The sequence below is a fragment of the Musa acuminata genome, chromosome BXJ3-5 (genome assembly GCF_036884655.1).
Source record: "Musa acuminata AAA Group cultivar baxijiao chromosome BXJ3-5, Cavendish_Baxijiao_AAA, whole genome shotgun sequence".
Lineage (NCBI taxonomy): Eukaryota > Viridiplantae > Streptophyta > Magnoliopsida > Zingiberales > Musaceae > Musa > Musa acuminata.
Window position 1 is genome coordinate 38,610,323 of NC_088353.1, and position 23,501 is coordinate 38,633,823.

The window sequence follows — 23,501 nt, forward strand, 5'->3', positions numbered from 1 at the left end:
GTAAAATCTATGTTATCTGAGATGAAAATAACCAACGAAAGCTCCTTGCGTGGTCCTGTTGATGACTTCTATCCGGATGGGTTTCTTTCATTGCTGCAGTCTAATGCAGAAGTTGACACAGATCTGTAAAGAGAATCCCCCGATGACAGGTAGAAGAAGAATGCCTCCAGATCTTGTCCAAGCAGGCGACATGGGGGTGCTCCAAAGCCGTCCGCACTCTGCCAGCTATACCCTCACATGCCGTTGTCTCACGCTCTTCCTCGCCTTATAAGTACCGCCTGCACACCACACCCGAGCCACCCACCCGGAACACTTGGCACAGTGAGGCCATGGCCGCCACCATGCTCTCGACCTCGGTCGCCTTCTTCCTCGCGCTCAGCCTCCTCTTCCTCACTCTCACCAACGTCCGTGGCTTGTGCCCTATGCCTAGGCCGCCACCGATCCGGAGGCCGCCACCGATCCCGAGGCCGCCACCGATCGTGAGGCCGCCACCGCCCAGTGTTAAATGCCCCGTCGACACCCTCAAGTTTGCCGCCTGCGCCAACGTGCTCAGCGGCTTGATCAACTTCGAGATCGGCACGCCGCCGAAGGAGCCCTGCTGCAGTCTACTGGGAGGGCTCGCCGACGCCGAGGCCGCCCTCTGCCTGTGCACCGCCCTCAAGGCCAACGTCCTCGGCCTCAACCTTAACATACCCATCAGCCTCAGCCTGCTCGTGAACTACTGTGGCAATGGCGTGCCCGCCGGCTTCCAGTGCCCCTAGAAACGTCTCTCAGTCTTCCTGTCAAGTGAATCTTCGTAAGCATTTCTTGTTGCCGTATCTGTTCCTAACCATCTACTCTGGTGTAGCTTTCTTTGTTCTCTTTGCATGTTATCTCAGCAAGCATGTCGCTTGTGATGCATGCGGACTGTGACTCGTGCTTGGTGTGGTAGTGTATTCGTGTTCAAGTGAACGCTCAAGTGTAATAAGACTCGTGCTTCGTTTCATGAAGCTATCTTGTTTCTGTGATTTATACGTGGGAACGAGCTAACTTTGTACGCGTATAAACTTATGGCAAACAAAATATAAGCTAATTAATTTGCATAAAATTATATATAAATTCATGCAAATAATAGTATAAATGCAGGACTCTCAATGATATGATTTGACTTAACTAAATATAATAATATAAAATTATAAATAAAAATTTAAATAATCTTAACTTAACTAAACATATGACCTTTTTTTTCCTATCTCAACAACGATAAAAGATCCACGTAGTCAAGACTTTATCATTTTAATATTACTCTTATTACTCTTGTGAGATCAAAAAGCTTACTAATGTGAATCAGTAATTATTAAGAACACTATATTCCAAGGGGTGTAAAGGATTTCGCACACGAATGTCATATAAGAGAGAACAAACATTAATAAAGAACATAATTAATTATTATTAAATTTAATTATGCATAATGCATTGCAATTTAGTTCCAAAGATTCTGATTAAGTTATCATCTTTTCCTTAGCATTTTGGAGGCCACAAATATTTTTGCATGCAATTCATCTTGTGTACAAGTACTGCAAAGAGTGAATCAAAGAGGAACACACGTACAGAAAAGAAAAGCATCAAGGAATCCAACAAAAATTGCCCTACAAAGGAGTGCAGGAAGATAGCTATCTAGGGTTTGATATCCGAAAATTTTTCGGAAGGATGGTAATGCTTCAAACTGCTAGAGAGGAGAAATAACAGAGAAGAAGAGAGAGGTGGAGGAATTAAAACTTGTATTTGAAGATGCATTACATTGTCATGTACTTCATAAAGATGCCAAACCAAGAGTTGGGTTCGTAGGTTACGGATAAGAACCAAAATCTTGAACCAATTAGTAATCCTCCGTCAACTCAAACTTTCCTCACACCTAATTTCTTTGGTTTGTATATAATCAACTTTGAGAGAGAGAGAGAGAGAGAGAGAGGTGCGCTCTTCCACCTGTGACAGTATTGTGGTCCTTTACACCGTGTCCAGTGAGTTGGTACGATTAACTTCGATTCTGATAATATAAGGACGTCATGCGGGTTTCTAAGTAAAGAATGAGAGGACAAGGTCGAGAAGGGGCTAGCGTCTCCTAAGTTGACCTAAAGTAGGGCTTCGATTGTCTCTTCTTTGCACGACAGGTCAGTCAATGTTGGGAGAAAAATTTTTTACTCAATCCCTGTTAAGCTCAAATCTTTTTTTTTTTTGAAGTATTCGAGAACCGATCCCTATGGTTCTGGTCAAGTGATGGATCGAATGTAGGTTGTTAATGGTCGTCGATACTTCGGATAATCGATTTGTATGTTTCGAATGGCAAAAGTTGACCTGTAGGTTCTGCACAATATGGTACCATCTTGTATGATCCTGCGTGGTGCGATTACGACTGTGCATCACTATCAAGTATGTTATGTCACTTCGAAGTCATATTGTATGCAGGTGTCACATCGACTTCGAGGTACCACGTCAATTGCTACCGTAAGAGTGGTACCAAAATATTCTTTATCATTTTCTTCATAGTGCCTTTAGGCAAGTGCAATCCATTATGGTAGGTTTTCTATTCCAAGCTATGCAACCCGAGCACTTGTTCCACCGTGAAGGGTCTCTCTTGGCCGAGTTGTTGAATCTTAGATTTTGATAATGAAATCAATTGATGAAGTTATGATCTAACAAGAGTTTAAGTGATGTAAGACTAACTCCGATCATAGAAAGACAAATTAATTAAAGCAAGAAAAATCAAATGTTGGGCCAAAATAGAGCATGTTAGAGATTGAACATCGAACTAGAGAATTGGTCGACATGCTAGAAGATAGACTTCATGTTGTGAGTTCGGGCATCGAGTCAAAAGGATCGAACATTATACCAAGAAAATCAAATGTTACGAGAGGTCAACATACTAATAGATCGAGCAATACGTCGAAAGAGAGAACGATGTGCCAAAAGATCAGACAAAGCGTCGGATGAACCAATGGCATGCTGGATAACATAGGATTCATGCTTGTAATCATGTGTATTTTGATCGACATAGTTTAAGTTATAACTGAGTTAGTTTTTGGTATAACTATGTCAACTCAATTAGAGACCTATTGGGCATGAATCAAGGTTGATTTGGGCCTATTGGAATGCTCATTCAATGACCAATAGTTGGGTCACGTAATGGTACCACCAGACCAGGTGGTGGAACCGCCTATGAGCTAGAACATATGAAATGTATGTTTTCTGGAAGACTTGGCGATGGTACTAATAGTGCACAGAGTGGCAGGCAGTGGTACCACCCAGTGTAGGCGATGATACTATCGATACCTTCAAAAACCAGCGATTAAATTTTTGGCTCTATTTTTTAAGTCATTTGGGGTCTATAAATACCCTACTTCTTCATGCTTGAGATAGCAAGAAAAAGAGTAAAAATGAGAAAGAATTATTGAGGAAAAAAGAGTTGTATTCTCTCTTGAGTTATTAAGTCTCTTCCTCCTAGAAGTCTTCTAAAAAACGAGTGAGGTCTAATTATAAAATAGAAGTGTGAAGGTTATCTTTTAAGCCTATGAAAAAGAGAAAGAGTTGTAATAAGGATAGTTGATCTTCGCCTTTTAAAAGAAGATCGTTAGTGAAAGCCGATGGCCTTGACAGAAGAGGAATCGGGAGTGAATGTATATCGCAATGATCAAACCACTATAAATTTGGTTTGTATTTTCCCTTATGTTTTTCATTCCTATTACAAACTGATTTATTTATGTTGAATCTCAGATTTTGATGATAAAATCAATTGATGAAGTTAAGATCTAATGTGTGTTTTAGTAATGCAAGACTAACCTTGATCAAGGAAAGGCAATTCGATTAAATAGGAAGAATCAAACGTTGGGTCGGAGTAGAACATGTTAGAAGACTGGATGTCAGGTCGGAGGAATGGTCAATGTGCTCGAAAGACTTCGTGCCATAAGTTTAGGCATCAGATCGAAGGATCGGACATTGCACCAAGGAGATTGGAAGTTACGGGAGTCAACATGCTGATTGGGCAATGCACCGAAAGAGAGAACTATATGTCGAAGGATTGGACGAATCAATGACATGTCGGACAATATAAGATTCATGCTTATAAACGTGTGTCTAGATCGAGTTAGTTAGGTCTAATTGAGTTAATTTTAGGTCTAATTAGAGGTCAATTGGGCTTGAATCAAGGCTGAATGGGGCCTGTTATTTGGCCCATTCAGTGACCTATAGTAGAGTCTAGTGGTGGTATCACCTAGATTGGGCAATGGTACTACATAAATATAGTCTCTTAAATTGTGTCAGGCGGTAGTACCGTCAAATTGGGTAGTGATACCGCCTAATGTTAGTGTCAGAGTGGACAGTGGTATCACCCGGTGTCAGAATGACAGGCGATGGTATCGCCAGTTGTTAGTCTGGCAAGCGATGCTACCATCAGTACCTTGAAAATTCGGGATGAGATTGTTTTGGCTCTAAATTTAAAGCCATTAGGGCCTATAAATACCACACTCTTTCCTGCATAAAAGAGCACAAAAAGTAAAACCAAAATTCTGTGATTCTAAGGTTGCAAACCATGTTACAAAGTTGAGTTCCCACCTCCATATGCTTAAAGGTTGTTCTAAGGGAGAGTGTGAGAGAATACTTATAATATAGGGGTGTAAAGGTTCTCTCCTGTGAAAAGGAGAAAGAGTTGTAATGATAGTTGATCTTTGCCCATTGGAAAGAAGATCGGTAATGGAAGCTATTGGCCTTGAGTGAAGAGGAATCGAGAGTAGATGCAGGTCATGACAATCAAACCACTGTAATATGCTTTTTTCCTATGCTGCTTATTTTTATTGCTTACTTAGTTGCTCACTTCACTTTACATTTACTCTCGGTCAAACTTAAACACTTTCTGATATGGGCTTTATCGAAATGAATTTTCTACGTTGAATAAGTTTTCAAATCGATATACTTTTTACATAAGCATTAATTCACCACCCCCACCCCCATTAGTGTTTATTTTGGTCCTAACAACTTGCTCACTAATCTTATGCATGTTTTAAGTTAAACGTACTTTTTATATAGGTTTGATCGAAAGAGTTTTCAAATCAATTTAATATTTTAAAAGTACTAATTCACTCTCGACTCTCTTAGTGCCTTTACGATCATAACTATCATAGTCAAATTCTCTTAGTTGATTTAACACCCAAGAGAGATTAAATGGTTTTTATTAGCAATCGAGAGAGTAATTTTATCACTTGTCCTTTTATGTTCAATGGGATGAACTACTCGTATTGGAAGACATAAATAAAAATTTTCTTATTTTTTGTAGATTTTAATTTATGGAATATCATGGTTTTCAAAAACTCTCTAAACCAATGAATGAATGGAATGATTTTAAAAAGAAAACGTTTACGTTAAATTCTAAAGCTATGGATGTTTTTTTTTGTGCTTTAGATAAAAATGAGTTTAATCATATTTTGATTTATGAAACTGCACACAATATTTGGCACACAGTTGAAGTTGTACATAGTTGAAATTACTCATGAAAGCATAAGTAGAGTAAAAGAATCTAAGATTAATCTTCTGATACATAGTTTTGAATTATTTTGAATGAAGTCAAGCGAAACCATTGGTGACATGTACACCCATTTTATAGATGTTCTCAATGGTTTAAAAGCTCTTGGTAAATGTTTTACTAATCTTAAATTTGTTAATAAAATTTTACAATCTCTTCCTAAAAATTAGGATCCAAAGATAACTATTATTCAAGAAACAAAAGATTTAAATAATTTTCCTCTTGAAGAACTCATACGATCATTAATTACCTATGAAATGACTTGTAAGGCACATGATGTGCATGAGAACAATATTTCAAAGAACAGAAAGGATATTACACTTAGAATAAAAGAAAACCACTCGAGCAAAAGCTAAGTGATGATAATGATTTGAAACTTTTGACAATAAATTTTAAAAAATTCATAAAACAAGAATTTAAGAATAAAAATAAACTTAAAAAAGGATACAGTAACTTGCTATGAATATAAAAAACTAGGACACTTCAAACGTAAATATTTACAACTAAAGAAGAATATACTAGTACAAAAAAAAAAAAGCACTCAATGTGACTTGGGACGAATCAAGTGCATCATAAGATGAAAAGTAAACCAATAAAGGTAAGATGGTGACCTACACTTTGATGGCTTTCGACAACGAAGTATGTAACCCACCTAAAATGTCTTTAACTTACAATGAATTACTTAATGCATTCAATGATTTATATGATGAATTTAAATTAGTTGGTATAAAATTTAAATTTTTAAAAAAGTAATATATTTCTCTCTCTAGTATTAAATATGAAGAGTTAGATTCATACAAAAAGAAAATTTTATCATTATAATAAACTTTAAAAAAAATTAAAATTGATAGTAAATCATTAAACATGATTCTTGCTAATAAATGTTATGTATGTAGAAAGGATAAAATCTTGTGAGTGACACTCAACAAAAGCTAACTACTTTTATCAAATGACCCATATTATATATTTTCCTAAAATTAAATATAATTTTTATAGTAGATGTAGTCATTATACTTATAAATATTCATTTAAAAATTATGGCTTATATAAATTAGTTTGGGTTTCTAAAAAAATCATAAATGATTTAATGTCAAAAGATAAAATAAATAGATCTAATCATGAAGGACCCAAAGTTAAATGGTGCCTAGAATAAACCTATCTTTCTTGTAGATATATCTACAATTGAAAACTAGAAGCAAAAGATAATATCTTAATAATGGATGCTCAAGACATTATGATTGAAGATTCAACATACTTCACAAAGCTCACTAACCAAAACAACAATAATAAAAAGAAGATCATTGGAATTAGAATTATTAGTAACAAATCAAATCTTTTGATTGAAGATATTTTTATTAGTTAATGGTTATACTATTGATCTTGATAATTTTTGTGATGAAACTTATTTTTAATTTTGAAATGATGATATATGGCTTTGGCATAGAAGACTATAGCATGCTTATATAAAATCAATCATATAAATTGAAATTAAAAGAGGAATGTATTTTTCTTGAAAATATCTCTATCCCTAAAGCTTATCAAGTTTTTCAATAAGAGACTCTTAGTCATTAATGAATCTATTTCTGAATCTCTTGAACTAAGAAAATGAATTTGATGATATTTTTAAATTTTATGATTTGATTTCTTCTCTCCAAAGCAATTTGGATATATCTACTTCTAGAAAATCCTTACCCAAGGAATGGAAGTATGTAAATACATATCCTAAGGAGATATATCAAAACATATTCAAACTCGTTCTTCATTGAAAAATATTTATTCAAATACATGAATAAAAAACTTTTACTATTTATTCTCATATGATTCTTTTATTAAAGAAAAGATTATCCTAATGAATCATGTTCTTTCTCTTTATTCCTTGATATTTATAACTTAAGATTTATTTGAATCAGAATTTTTTATTCACCTATGATTCTTTTTACTATTTACTAAAGAAAATATTTATCCAAATGAATCATGATTTTTCTCTTGATTTTTTAAAATTCATAACTTAAGATTTCTTTTGAAGATCTAGGCTAGAAGGATCAAACATTGTGCTGGATGTTATGAGAGATCAACATGCTGATGGATCAAACAATATGCTGAAAGTGAGGACGATGCGCTGAAGGATTAGATGAACCATCGGATAAACCAAATGACATGTCGGATAATATAGGATCCATGCTTGTAATTGTGTGTATCTTGATCGAAATAGTTTAGATTGTAATTGAGTTAGTTTTGGGTGTAACAATGTCAACTCAATTAGGGGCTCATTGGGCCTGAATCAAAACTAATTTGAGCCTATTGGGAGGCTTATTCAACGACTAATAATTGGGTCAAGCGGTAGCACTGCGAGACCAAATGGTGGAATCATCTATGAGTTGGAATGTACGAAGTGTATGCTTTTGAAGACCCGATAGTGATATCGCTAATGTATAGAGTGGCAGGCGGTGGTATTGCCCCGTGCAAATAGTGGTATCATTGATACCCCGAAAAATTAATTATTTAAAATTTTAGCTCTTTTTTTGAAGCAATTTGGGGTCTATAAATAACCCACTTATTTTTACTTTGGATAGAAGGAAAAAAAGTAAAAAGGTGAAAGAATTCTTGAGGAAAAAAGAGTTGTAACAACTTTTGAGTTATTAAGTCTCTTCCTTCTATAGTTAAAAGTCTTTTAAGAGAGGAGTGAGGTCTAATTGTAAAGAGACGTGTGAAGGTTCTCTCTATATGAAAAAAGGAAAGAGTTATAACAAGACTTTTGATTTATGAAATATCGTTGAATATGATTTTCAAAAATCCTCTAGACTAATAAATGAATAGAATGATCTAGAGAAGAAATCATTTTCTTTAATTGCTAAGGCTATGAATGCTTTATTTTATACTTTGGACAAAAATGAGTTTAATCGTATTTTCATATATAAAACTATACATGATATTTGACGCAGACACTTGAAGTTACTCATAAAGGCACAAATAGAGTTAAAGAATCTAAGATTAATTTTTTTGTGTATAGTTATAAATTGTTTAAAATGAAACAAAACGAAACCATGGGTGATATGTACACTCGTTTTATAAATATTGTCAATAATTTAAAATTCCTTAATAAATATTTTACTAATCTTAAACTTATTAATAAAATTCTAATTTTTTTTTCTAAAAAGTTAGGATTCAAAGGTAACTACAATTCAAGAAGCAAAAGACATGAACAATTTTTCTCTTGAAGAACTTATAGGATTATTAATAACATATGAAATGACTTGCAATGCACGTAATGAACATGAGAACTTTCCAAAAGAAATGAAGGATATGATACTTAGAACCAAGAAAGATCACTCAAGCGAAAGCTCAAGTGATGATGATGACATGACACTCCTCATAATAAAATTTAAAAAGTTTATAAAAAAGAATAAAACAAATCTTATAAAACAAGACTCTAACAACAAAAATAATATAACCATATACTATAAATGTAAGAAGTCGGGGTATTTTAAAAATAAGTGTCTATAATTAAAGAAGAAATTGCTAGCACAAAAAAAAAGTACTCAAAAGTGACTTGGGATGAATCAAGTGCATCAAAAGACAAAGAGCAAACCAATGAAGATGAGATGGTGAACTATACTGTGATGGCTCTCAACGACGAGATATGTGACTCAATTAAAATCTTTTTATTTTATGATGAATTATTTAATATATTTCATAATTTATATGATGAATTTAAATATGTTGATAAGAAATATAAATTACTAAAAAATTATCATGTTTCTCTCTCTAATAAATTTGATAAATTAAAAATTGAGTATGATAATTGTATGTTAACTTATTACAATGTGAATAGTTAGACTCAATAAAAAAGGAACTTATTTGTTAAAGGATCATGTTTTTTCTAAAATTAAATATAATTTTTGTGAAAGATATGATCATTATGTTTATAAATGTTCATTTAAAATATAGTCCATATAAATTAGTTTGAATTCCTAAACGAACCATAAATGACTTAATGTCAATAGTCAAGATAGATAGATCTAATCGTAAGAGACTCAAAGTTAAATGGGTACTTAAAGTAAACTCTCATTTCTTATAGATATATCTATAATCAAAAGTTAGGAGTAAGAGATGATATCTTGATAATGGATGCTAAAGGTATATGACCTGAGATTAAATATATTTCTCTAAGCTCACTAACCAAGACGAACGATATATCACCTTCGGAGACAACAACAAAGAAAAAATTATTGGCAAAAGAAATATAGATAACAAATCAAACCTCTTGACTGAAGATATTTTATTAATAGATGGTTTAAAATATAACTTACTAAGGTGGGGCAGTTATTGCCAACGGAGCATATCGAGATGCATTATGACATCATTTTAAGATCGGTGACTCAAAGCCGATGACAAATGAATTAACATGGGATAAAATTATCCATATATATCTTTGTTACCTAGACAATAATATCTTCTTTATGGTCTATAATAATAATTTTGAAGATGGTTCGATACCGTGCGACCCATCTTCCTTTGAGTTGAATAATATATGATTGCGAGACCGATCGGCATAAGGTTTTGCCAACTTCAACCAATTCTCTCTTGAATTTGAAAGCAACAACGAGGGATACTATTGATTGGCATGTGGTAGCAGCTTATCTTGACGTATCCAATATGTGTAAGCTTGCACTTCCGGAGATAATCGACATAATAGAAAACCATCAATATATCCAAGAAGATTATAACGAAAAGGAAAGGAATCAAATTATGCCCTCCAGGAAGTATAATTCTTTGAGTTGATTTTGAGGAGTAATTGGGAAGCAGCATTCAAAGAAATCAAGGTGATCTGACTGTTTGAAGGTATCGAAACAACAATAATAGCCTTTTCTGATACTCTCTGATATGACCAAAGAGGCAGAGAACCATAAAGATAGATAATTTATGGAGAACATGAAAATTGTTAATTTACTCCATGTGATTTGTGTTATTATAAGAGCTTAGACTTAATTTTTATTAGTGGAGCTCAAGATTGTTATCCGATATAAAGCTGATTGATTTATGACCAATACATACATACAGTCGAGGATGTAAAGGGCAACCCAAAGCGTAAATATCGAGTACCTGATTGATTGATTGATTGATTGATTGATTGATTGCTTCCATCTTCACTATTTGTTTTCTGTTCATTTTCGTGCGAAAGGGGGTAAGTAGGACAGGCGATCGGAGGAACGAGGGAATGAGATGGGACCAGTTGTTTGGACCCTCTCCGATGCCGATAACCTATTCGACGGAGGTACGCAGAAATAGACAGCAGTAAAAGCTGAGAGGCTCACGGGGCTGTGTTCGTGCGTGCGACAAAGTGTGCCGTCGGAGACGAAGAGGGCGGCCGATCCAGTTGGTGGAGCAACGACAGTTTCACTTCATCCCAAAACCTTCGCCGAGACGTCAAAATCCCTCACTCACTCACACCTCAATCTCTGTTTGTTTGCATATTAATGGACCGGTTATTCCATGTACCGATCGTTCATTACAGGGGTAGATTTGCTTCTCACGTCGAGAGCCGTCGGCAACATCACTTCTCTCCTCCAAAGTCAATCGTGAGTTGACTTGTATACAAACTCGAGCTCAGTCAAAACAGCCTCTCCTTCCTTGTAAAGTCGTTTCTCCACCATGGCAAAAAGTACCTTCTTTTTGGTAGGATAAGAAAGTATGAATGTCTTCTCGTGTATGTACATTAAAAAAATAAATTAAATTCTTTAAATTATAAGATCCTTGATATGAGTTAACATAAACTTAACCATAAATCTCCTTTTATATAATTTCATATAAACATTGAATATTTTACTTATCATCTCTAGATTATTAAAGAAAAAGTATTCTAGGAGCTTTTTAAGTTTTGTTTTTCCTCACAATATCCTCTCACTAAAACCTAAGAATATATATATATATATATATATATAAACATATCAAATCCTAAATTTCATTTTCTATACTTCAAATTCTTATTCTTTGATGAATAGAATACTAGCTTCATTAATTCAAATTTTCTTATTGATATGAGGGAGTTTGAAACTCTTATGTTAGACAATCAAAGCTACATTGACATTTGCCAACTCACGTTTTATGTGTTGGAATTAAAATATTTTGACAAAAATATTGTCCATCACTAAGTGGTTCCGAGGATTATGAATGTGGGCTTGGTTTCCAAGAGTGACCCGAGCTAGTAGGGCTTAGTGATGGGCTAGGCAACAGTAGCTAACTCTATAAACCCTAACCGAGCTCACAAAGTCCAAGTTGAGATAAAGGTCTAAACCTCAGGTCTCTTACCAATATTACAAACATTTTGTATTCGTATCCAACTAGAGATAAAACCAAATATATATAAATAAATAATTATAATTATAATTATATTAAGTCAAATATATTATTTATTCCTTTATTATCATTGATTAATAGAGTCCTTTTTTCAATGTTTAAGCTGGGGAAAATTCTGATCATGGCAATTTGTACATTGAGGTAGTTGGAAGGCTTACTTGATAAGCAAAGCAATCTAATCATATATAATAGTCGAGAATAGTTGAATGTTGATTTTTTTTATAATAATATATAAGTGATTAACATTACCTAATTATATATAAAACTTGATACTTGACATTTCCTTATTATATTCCTTTCATATATACAAGTACTAGTGCAATAAACAACTAAACAAGTAACGGCAATGCCTTTGATAGAGATGAATATTTAAGATTTCCATTTAAAATTTACAATCTTGAATCAATAATGAATTTAAATTTTTTCACTTATCCTGTATTTTTTTTCTTTTTTCTTTACTTTGAGTAGATGTTGGCATGTGACAAATACAAAATATCTCAAACCTAATAAAATTTATTTAAATAACAAAGAAAATATATTGCTCCTACATCAATCAATCGTCAACCCAAACCCTATTATCGTTTAAATATCTTTGTACATTATTAGTCCATTCTCACTCTATAATAATATATACCAAACCATTAGCCCATGCGCCAAAGTAGCTATCGAATAATTACATGACTTCTTAATGGGCTAATGGAATGTGGCTTTTAATTAAGTGGGACTTCACTTAGAAAGCACACATATACATACACATATAAGCTAGTTAAAAAAATAAAGGCTTTTATGTTTATGTTAGTTTCGTGTCTCTCCTTTTAAAGTTTAGATATAATATATATATATATATATATATGAAAAAAGATATTATATCTAAAAGCCTCTACTTTCTTAACTAGCTTATATCTTTGAAAAATATTTATCAAATAAATTTTTGAGTGAGTTGAGTACACCACCAATACATTAATATCTTAGGTATAAAGTTTATAATATGAATCCTCAATCCTTTAATCATATAAAAGCACACCATCAATTAAAGATTAGATAGGTTTTCATATTAATCATAATTATATAAGACGCTGAGAATTGGTCAAAAAGACATCCACCTATTTTCCTTTGCCTTTACGTATAATTAGATTAATTTTTTCCATATGATTGGTGTTGGAATCACTTTTTATTGTCATTTACGAGCTCATTAAATTTATTTCTCTATAATTGTGTGATCTTTCCTAGTGACATGGCCCATCTGATAAATAAGAAGTATGCAATGAAATAATATACATTTCTAAATTATTAAATTTTATTCTAGACAAGTATATACGGAGATACTTGCATCAATTGCATGATGTGAATCATCAAAATTACTGATACAATGAGAGACAAAGAATTTTTTCATTGCTCTTAGCATGACTAGTCTTTGGATGGATAGATTGAGAGCTAATGATACAAAATCCATAATATTTAACCTTATTGTTTGACTTCAATTTAATATTCATCAAAGAAACTATTCTTCAAAAAAAAAAAAAGATTAGATAATCATGCATCATTCTTGAACAGTCCATGACAGCTCAATTTTCATATAGATTGGTGATTGAAATTAAACTGTATGTTGTAGAATGACTTCCTATTCCTTGTTAATGATATATTGTTCAAGTGCTCCACCAAACGTCGATGTCCTCATTTCTCTTTCACAATCTTATTGTCTCATTAACCATCATGCTACCATCGCACATATGATGCCACTGGTCTTGCTGTTTACACCTCGACGTGAGTCCACAGCCACATCCCTCTTCTACAATGAATGAAGACCCCAATGCCAAACGTCAATCAATCAATATATTTATGTATAAGGATATTAATATGGTTTCAGAGAATTCAACATTAGAATAATTCCTTTTTTTTTTCTTCTTTTTCCCGAGAATCAAGAAGATATAATGCTACCTTTTTATTTTTCCCTAGTAATTAAATTAAATTATACTAAGTGTTTTGATAGTACTGAGACGCACCAGTCTACTCTTCTTAAGCTAGAAAGTGATGTCAATTTTGATCTTTATTGGTATCACAATGTGAGCTATTGAACTAATAAATGGAGCTCTCTTCATTGCTTTGTTGGGAATCAAAGTGTTGCAGTTCATACTTTAAACATCATTGTTTAATTATTAAACATCCTTGTTATGATGCAATGCACCGACAACTTCTCTCTTGGAAGACAAAGACATGATCCCACCTTACCCACATTCACAAGAATGATAAAGAATTAACAAAGAATAGGACTGCTTATGAGTTTGTTATTTTTCAATTTAATTTAATTTAATGAGAGAATATAATTGAAATATATATCAACTAGCTTAGTTGGTATAGATGTTCATTATTGTATTGATATAATAAGGTCCAATGAAAGTCTTATTCCACTAATTACATTTGTGTGCTCATACTCACGTTTTATAAAGCTACTAGCTAGCTTAGCTTAGTATGATCCTATGATAAAAATATTTTTGTCTTCACTAGACATTTCTCCAATCAAGGCTCTATTGTTTTCTTGCCCTTTGATAATAAAATGATTTCAAAATAGGTTGAGTGTCTATCCAATATTTATTGATCATAAATTTTTATGATTCAAGAATAAAGTGAATATATATCTATCGGTAGTAAACATTTGAATCGAATAAATGGATCTTCATGAATATCCATACTTTGGAATGATCAGCATCAAAGACTAAATTTATTTGCCATCGCATTTTATTTAACTACCATAATCATGTGTATAGTCAATTGCTCAAATTCCATATAAATTGTTCAGTCTTCTCTACCCCAAGTTTGATCTCTATATTACCTTTTAGAGAGAGATAGAGAGTAGCGTTATTCCTCGTTAAATATTGAAATGTTATTTTTATTTTATAATATGATTATTATTTTTTTATTTTTTCCTTTTCACTAGGGAGAAATTGAAACCTTGCTTCCTGTCTCTCTACATGTCTCGATGATCTATGAACACCTAAGGAAGTGCCCCTTTCATGCTTATCAATCAGAAAACAAAACAAAACAAAAAATCCAGAAAATATAAGAAAATATTGCTTTGGCCGATGTTTTCTATCATCCAATTTTTAAATAAAAAATGTTCTATGAAAATAAATGAAGCACACTTTAGTCGCTATTATCGGAAAAATATATAGATAAATATAAATGCTTTGTCTGAATTCACAATCAAATAAATTATTAGCTTCTCGATTAAAATATTAATACCGTTATTTTTAGTTTAAAAATCAAACATTATAAATAATAAATATGAAAATATCTACCTTTATAAGTGGTTAAGGATTAAGAACAAATGATATTTCATTATGTATCCATCATCGTTATCAGTTCAAAATTTTATCAAATAATTATTGCTCGAAGCATAATTATAAACCGAGAAACATATATAATATGATAATTATTTGTTGGTGATGATATATTTATAATATATCAATAATGAGAACTTGTTAGCCACCCCACATGAACAATATACAAACTATTACATTACGGGTGAAAGGTCTCAATCATGTTCTTCCCAAATAATTCGTACTAAATCATATGCATCAAATTCCATATGAGCTCCGATCCTTATTTTTGACGTGGACAAAAGAACACAGCAGTTGTTAGGTAGAAGCAACTTAAATTGTTCTACTTGCAGCCTTTCTATATCTAATCCACTATTAATATAAATATAGAAATTTTTAGATTGAGGGACAATATATATAATCAAGAGTCTCAAATAATTGAGATATTACCAATTTGAACTAGTGAAGAAAGAAGCCATAGTATATATGGGAAGAGAGATGCAAATCCCTAAATCAATTAGTGTTGGAATTCTTCGAATGAAATCGAAGTTGTATGCGAAATTACTTGTATTTACAAGGCCTGAATACGAACGAGATTGTAGTGGAGATGGCAAAGGAGGCTGATGATTGAATCGTAACAGGGTTGGAGATTGTGAACAAGAATGTCGCCCACATTGCCATCCGCGGGTCACATTGTCTTGTGACCCATCCAAATCATGGTACAATTGTGAATCACGACACATGGCCAGCACCGCGTGATGCATGCACGCATCTTGGCGTGTATAACTGGTGCGGCTGCATTATTAGGACCCACGTGAGACCACCCCCACGATGGTGGCGAACCCGGGTCCGCGCAATAGTTTCCTCCCGGTCCTAGTTATCGACACACACGCTGCCCTACCTGTGTTGTCGTTCGTTGGACGATATCTGGGCCCACTGCTTCAACCCGTTATCAGGAGGGGTAGGTGGAGATATTAGAGATCGCAAAGCGGGGAAAAAAGTTGAGGACCCATTTTTTTTTCCCCATCAAAAAAGCCGCGACGGCCCCCACAACCACACCCCCCACCGCCACCCCCCGCCCGCGGGTCCGTGTCATCGAGTCAATCGGGGCCGTCCACATCGGTCGCAGTTTCACGGCGGCGTCAAGCGATGACCTGTCTACGTTGGCTGGTGACGCGGGGCCCGCGGATCCGACGGCCTCGGTCTTCGCACCACTGGAGCGGTTCATCCTGTCGACGACACCAAACAGCTTCTCTCACTTGTCTTCGGAGATATCGCCTGAGCCAATCACGCAAAGGTGAGCGGTGAAGAAGTGCCTGTTCTCTGCTCTATGGAGTGTAGCAGATCTTAACCCAGGTAATGACCCTACACGGAAGCCCAACAGCTTAGTCTCAGATCTAAATTGTACGTGGCGAACCGTGAAATGTCTATGTTACCCCTATAGATTGGCATAGTTAGCCCCAAAGAAACGCGCCCGTCTGTGAAGCCCCCACATGTCTGCCTATTTACGGGTTACCGGCCGCTTCCTGCCGCTTCCTTTAGGGCTGTGATTGTACCGGCGACGGGGCCCACCTGTGGATGCATCGCTTCCCTCAATCAAGAGACAGGTAAGGTGATCGTGCAAAGGCGACGAGGAGAGGAGTTTTGGAGCTCTCTGGATTTCAACCGTTAACGGAACCGCATAACACGTAACGTATCGGATGGACGTGTATCGTATCGGTTCAGGTGCCGCGTCTCGGCGCTTTTAATTCCGTAAAGTGCAACAAAAGGCTGGGTCGTATGAAAGGACGGAAACAGCCTCCACATCTGGGGGAATGAGGGTATTTTGGAGATTCAAGAGAAAGAATGATGGTTATTTTTTATGCGTAGGCCAGCTTTACCCTTTTACCGTATCTATGATTACTTTTGACGGCCCGGATTCCAAGCCACAGTTACTGCAGCGCAAGGCCTTTTGTTATTGCATAGATAAAGAAGAAGAAGAACAAAATATTACATGAATTTAATGGGAGGGAAACTGCACGATGGCAGAAGCCTGGACATGAACATTTTATAGCGAAGAGAGAGAGAGAGAGAGAGAGAGAGAGAGAGAGAATTTTGGAGGGAGAAAGAGAGAGGTGGTGGTGGGGGGGCTCACTTCGATCACTTCTTTTTTATGTTGCACGCATCCATGGCAGAAGAGGGAAAGAAAGCAACCTAGAAGAAGAGGAGGAAAAAGAGAGAGACAGAAAAGAGTTTGAGAGGAGTACAGGTTGCTAGTGCTGCTTCCCCTGCTTCTCCCTCTTTCACACAACCCAGCCGGACACACAGCGCATTACCAGAGAAGAGAGAAGATAGGAGAGATTAAAGGAGGTGAAAGAAGAAGAATGAGTAAAGCTTAGCTTGCAGTTGTAGGTAGTCGCATTTGTAGACGTATTCTGAGGAGGCAGAACAAAGTAGAGATCTCTCCTTTGTCCAGCTTCTACTGTTTCGGCGCTCAAAATCTTTGTTTTTTATGCCCTTCCTCTCTCTCTTGAAGCGAAGTAAGTAGAGACTTTGATCTGGCTCCTTGCATTAGATGAGGGGTTTGCCCTTTCATGACCAGGGGAAGAGGGGTTTAGAGGCAGTGAATACCATATTAGAAGGGAACCAAGCTCTCTTCTGGGTGAATAAGAGGCCAAAGTTGATAATCCCAGAGGTTGTGGAGCCAAGATCGGTACTTGATCACAGAAGCCCGAGTTCTCCCACCTCCACAGCCACACTGTCTTCTTCTCTAGGAAGCGGCAGCTCCTGCGACACCGCCGGAGTGGCGGCGGTCTCCGGCAACTCCGCCAACAAATGCTCCCTCTCCGACTCCGGCAGAGGTGCGGTCGGGAAGGAGGAGTGGGCGGCTGAGCTGCCGCCGGTACCAGCCGGTCTGGACATGGGCTTCGTTGCAGGAGGTGAAAGGTGCGGACTTGGGGTCGAGGACTGGGAGGTGATGCTCTCGGAGACTTCGGCGGCCTCCCATGGCCGGGAGCAGACCTTTCTCCGGTGGATCATGGGCGATGTCGAAGACCCCTCTGCGGCCGGGCTTAAGCAGCAACAGCTGCAACTGCTCCTCTCTCAGGGGCCAGTGGATTTCCCTGGCAACAATGGCAACTTGGGGTTTGGGATTCTCGACCCGGGTATTGGGCTTGAACCCATTGGAAGGATCCTGGATGATCCCTCCGTCTCGGCGTCCACCGGTAGTTCTTCCCCTTTAGCTTCTAATGTTACTACTGGTGGCGGCTTTTCGCTCGGCAGCAGTGACAGTTGGGTGTCTCAGCCCTTGGCGAGCACCGGCGTCAAAGGGGCCATCTCCGGTGACCAAGCCGGTAGTCAGCTCTTCTCTCCTCAGCCTCCGCCAGGCAGCACCTTCTCGCCGATTCTCTCTCTACCGCCAGGTATGTGCTTCCCGAACGCCATGGACGACAAGCCACAGTTCTTTGGTCCAGAGCTTCTCCTGAACCAGCCATTAGCCAACTCGAGCCCTCCTTTCTTGCTCAATGTGGGGCAGCTGGAGCACCAGCAGCTGTCGCACCTCCTCGCCACCCAACCGAAGCGCCATCGTCCGGTGGTCGACCATGTTCCGCCAAAACTTCCCTTTCTGGAATCTGGCGGGAGCTGGGACCTCTTCCTCCGGCAACATCAGTCATACCCGCAGCAGCAGCAGAGTCCGAGCTTTCTTCAGCAAAGGTCGGTGAGTCCGAAGGTGGCGGCTCTTGGGGATGATGCTACGGCAGCTATGGCCACACCGCCGCCGCAGCAACAGCAGCTACAAAAGTCGGTTGTTGACCTGCTTTTCGAGGCTGCAAAGATGGTCGAGGCCTGCAATTTCGTTGGCGCGCACGGGATATTGGCGCGGCTCAATCACCAGCTCCCTTCGCCCCTGGGGAAGCCCCTTATCCGCTCTGCTTTTTACTTCAAGGAGGCACTGCAGCTGATCCTCTCGAACAGGTCGAACCCTGTCCTCCCTTCCACTCTGACAGCCCAACATCAGCAGAGCCAGATCTCGACTGCTCCCCTGGCGACTAAATGGGACGTCGTGCACAAGCTCAGTGCTTACAAGGTTTTCTCTGAGGTCTCCCCCATCATCCAATTCTCCAATTTTACCTGCACTCAAGCCCTCCTAGAGGAGCTCGGTGGCTCTGACCGTATTCACATCATCGACTTCGACATTGGTTTTGGTGGCCAATGGTCCTCCTTCATGCAGGAGCTGGCCCAGAGGCGCTGCTCAGCGGCAGGTCCAGTGCGGTTGCTCAAAATTACAGCTTTTGTGCCTTATCGCTCCCAGAGCAACCTTGATCTCTGCCTCGTCCGGGATAACCTCTCCCATTTTGCAAGCAACGTCAACATCCCCCTTGAGTTTAGTGCCCATAGCCTTGATTCGTTTGACCCCTTGAAGCTCCTTGGTGCCGGAGGTGAAGCCATCGCTGTAAACCTCCCTGTAGGTTCTGCGAACCTTTCATTCACAGCTCTCCTCCGTGTTGTAAGGCAGCTGTCCCCGAGGATCGTGGTCTCAGTTGACCAAGGTTGCAATCGGAGTGACCTACCATTCTTGCAGCACTTCATCCATGCTTTTCAGTCCTCCATGGCACTTATGGAGTCCATTGATGCGTGTGGGATCAACCAAGATACGGCTAGCAAGATTGAGAGATTTCTGTTACAACCAAGAATTGAGAGTTCTGTTCTTGGGCGGCACCGTGCAGCTGACAAGATGCTTCCCTGGCGAATGCACTATACAACAACAGGATTTGTCCCCATGCAGTTCAGCGATTTTACAGCGACGCAGGCAGAATGCCTTCTCAAGAGGGTGCAGGTCAGAGGATTTCATGTGGAGAAGTGCCAGGCGTCGCTTTGTCTTTACTGGCAGCACAAGGAGCTCGTCTCTGTATCAGCTTGGAGGTGCTGAAGAACTACCTTCTTACAGGCATGTCATCCTTTGTACCTTCTTCTTGCAAAGTTCTAGCAGAGGTTGGCACATAGGTACTCACACTTTGTTTGGTCTAGATGTTGTCATAATGTAATTTTCTATAGTAACTACCACTTTTGGTGTCCTAATGTTGCCTCTCTACTGATCTCACTGCTTGATTCATTTGGCTCTAGAGGAATTTGCCCTGTGGTAAATTGGCACATTGGAGATCAGTTGGAGTTCTTATGTATCTGTTTCTATTCATGTATGTCCATGCTGATAATTATGCCTAATCGTGTGCCAAGTTATTGTTATTTAGTTAAGATATTAAATGTGATGAGGTACATGCATTTATGAACTTTACATGTTTGAGGATTCATGCATCATGAACTTTTGGTAGATATAAGATATCATGAAAACTCTCGAATTGGTTGCTGATAGTACTCGCATCATCTTAAGCAAAAATGAGAACCAAGTTGCTGAATCTGAAAGAATCAGTACATAGTTATTGCTGATACACCCAAGTTTCATAATGATCATGTTCTTAGACGATGCACAGATACAGGTAGAGTTAGGGCAAAACATAGGATCTGAATCAGTTCTTAGGTTGTAATCAAATAAAAAATTAGAAGAATAGAGAGAAAAATAGATGCATTCCTTGACAGATGAAGATGATGAAGATTTTCACTGTATCAGAGAGAAAAAGCAAAGTACATGTGCCTTTCTTTCAAATCCTCTTACACATTTTCTTTGGGAAAAATCTCTCCTTTTTCTCTCCAAAGATTTCTTGGAAAAAACGCTCTTACAAAATGGTTCTCTCAAAAAACCTAATCACAACATATGTATTTATATGGTCATCCAGAAAAAGGAAACAAAAATTCAAGCCACATCATAACAGGAAGATGTTCATTTAAGACATCAAAATACAGGAGTGTGAATGTCATCTGTCTAGATCCCATGGAGCGAGTGGTGCCTGTTATAACTAGTGGTTGACAATAGAGAGTATCAATTCTTTTTTTGTAATTGTTTGTGTAAAACTGTGATAAAATTAGAGATTCTTATTCTGCAGGTGTAGTCTAAAATGTCTAGGTTATCATGCTATATCTTTTTATTAACTCATGTTCAATTATGCGTAAGTTCATTTCTGCTTCTTTAAATTTTTGTTTCATGGTCTTTTTACTTTATAATCTTGATTGCAATATAGGGTCCTTTGGTGCAAATTTTCTTATTCGGACTGATCACTCATGGAATCACATTGGTGAGCAATTAGCTAAAATTAATGACCCATCCTGATCAGTTTGCATGAGGCAGCTGGTCCTTTTTTAGCTATAGTTCCAACTACAATGATGCATCTGAAATGTAAATTATATTATCCTTTGTAGTTCGGTTGTGTCCCCTTGAGTTGTTTCAGTGCCATAAAGCCATGACTGCTGGAATGAAATAATTTATCAATGCATTCTCTGAACCTTAATGGTATTACTTGAAAGATTTGTTCTTTCCGAGGTCCGTGGGTTCTAATTTAGTCTCTCACTACTAGTTTATTTCATTGAGCTATAAATTACTAGTTGATGTATTCTTGTGAATAAACGCCAAATAGAAACACTAAATATCTGCTAACTATAAAAACCAAGTCAAAATTACCCTGAAGTTCAGATTGTTCTAGAATATATGTCATGCATATGTGTATCGTTCCTGTCTTGTAAATTTTATTTGACTCCACTCCAGTTGATTGTCTTCAGGTCATAGTCACCTGAAACATGAAACTTTTTTTCTGCCAATTTATTTGTCTCAAATTGAGTTGATTTGTAAATCTAAATGATGTCAAAAACACTCCTACAAAAGTAGTTTTGGGGTGCAAAATTATCATAAATCAGGATGAAGAATCCTGATCATGGTTGTCAAAGTTTGATGGAACCTGGTATCTTACACATCACATATTACAAGCAAAGTAATATCTTCCTAATTGACTGGAATCGTCAAAGTCTATGTGGTCCTATGTTTTACCCAGTTTATGTTACTGACGAAGATATATACCTGGATTGATGTCTTCATAAGTGTGATCTTTTTTCCTGGTGAAAGTTCAGGCATATGTTAAGATGTTTCAACAAGTGACTAGCATATTGACTTGCATGTTTGTAAAAAATGCAATCTTGTTTAGAAGTCTCAGTCGAGAAGCGCTATTATAGTTCCTATTTGTCATTCTTGCATATGTGGTCATGTTTGCTTTTGTTTGTACAGTTTGATATTTGTATATTCTCAGTGTTGGCATGCTGTCTTCTTGTGCACTGAATTTTGGTGGATCTAAACAGGAAGTGACATCCATGCTCGAACGTCTGCACATGGTGTACGCGGTCCAGTAGATGACAGAGGCTGCTGGGTGGTGACCTGCCACTCACTGATGTGGGTCCAAAGCCCATGTTTCCATGCATGAATGGCAGGTACAATCTTGCTCTTGATGTAATGATTCATTGCATGCAGGGCTAACACCAGACAAAATCATCTAATCACGGTTCATCAGACTAAATTAATGCTTTCCTTGTTGATCCATCACATGGTCACTGTATCCTTCCACATGATACTCAAGGTATAGCTACTTTTTTTTTATGAACTCCTGTCCTTCAGCTATGCCCTTCATCACTTTGTTTATTTCCTCAGTTCCTCCATTAGTTGTAAAGCAGGTTTACTTTCGGTTTATGTGGACTGGAGTTTGTCTTCCCTTGTGTGATATATAAACTATGCATGTTGTAACATAGATTCATCCTTTTTGTAGTAGGCTAAGCTCCTTCACAGCCACCCAGGACGACCACAAGTGATGGCCTCTATTAATCTGGTTTACTTGCAAGAATTGTGTTTGTTGTCATCCTTTGTTTGATGTTTCAGTGGACACTGCCACTTTTTGTTTCTCTCTCAACATCCATTGCAAGTCTAAGCTTTCACAGTGGTAGACAAATGGGTCAGAGCAAGGAATACAGCCAGGGAGTTCCATTGGCACAACAGTGTTGACAACTTGTTACATTGTTACATACTGTCGACTGATCCACTGATTGGGGCCAGGTTGTGTTTCTGGATGGTGACAGTGCCATTGCTGCTGCACCAAACTGATCAGTCTTTTTCAGGAAAGATGAGGGCAGAGGACCATTCTGTCATGCACAGCATATCTACACATTCCGGTGCAAAAAGAGATGTGGTCGAGGGATTAAACCTTTCCAAGGACTCTTTTGAACGCATTGTGGGCGAGGAGGGATTCTGGCGGTCCTTTCTGCAGTCGCAGAGCTAAAATACTGGGGTAGGATTTCGATCAGTCCGTCTCTGGATAAAGGTTTGGGACAGAAAATAAAGTGCATGAAGAAATGCCCCCTTGGGTCGC

The 23,501-nt window shown here is 37.4% G+C and overlaps 2 protein-coding genes across 2 annotated transcripts; both read left to right on the forward strand.

Annotated features, from left to right (window-relative positions):
- The first annotated feature begins 284 nt into the window (after positions 1–284).
- LOC103985640 (14 kDa proline-rich protein DC2.15-like) lies at positions 285–989 on the forward strand. Its single transcript, XM_009403397.3, has one exon. It carries the CDS (start codon positions 330–332, stop codon positions 759–761), a length of 432 nt encoding a protein of 143 aa, XP_009401672.2. The 5' UTR covers positions 285–329; the 3' UTR covers positions 762–989.
- Positions 990–17,300: 16,311 nt separating this feature from the next.
- Positions 17,301–22,738, forward strand: LOC103985639 (scarecrow-like protein 6). Its single transcript, XM_065151807.1, has 2 exons — positions 17,301–20,156; positions 22,448–22,738. Exon 1 carries the CDS (start codon positions 17,780–17,782, stop codon positions 20,132–20,134), a length of 2,355 nt encoding a protein of 784 aa, XP_065007879.1. The 5' UTR covers positions 17,301–17,779; the 3' UTR covers positions 20,135–20,156; positions 22,448–22,738.
- The last annotated feature ends 763 nt before the right edge of the window (positions 22,739–23,501 follow it).

Bases quoted from the DNA above. Each gene is read 5' to 3' on its own strand.
- LOC103985640 (XM_009403397.3), top strand. From the start codon at position 330: ATGGCCGCCACCATGCTCTCGACCTCGGTCGCCTTCTTCCTCGCGCTC.
- LOC103985639 (XM_065151807.1), top strand. From the start codon at position 17,780: ATGAGGGGTTTGCCCTTTCATGACCAGGGGAAGAGGGGTTTAGAGGCA.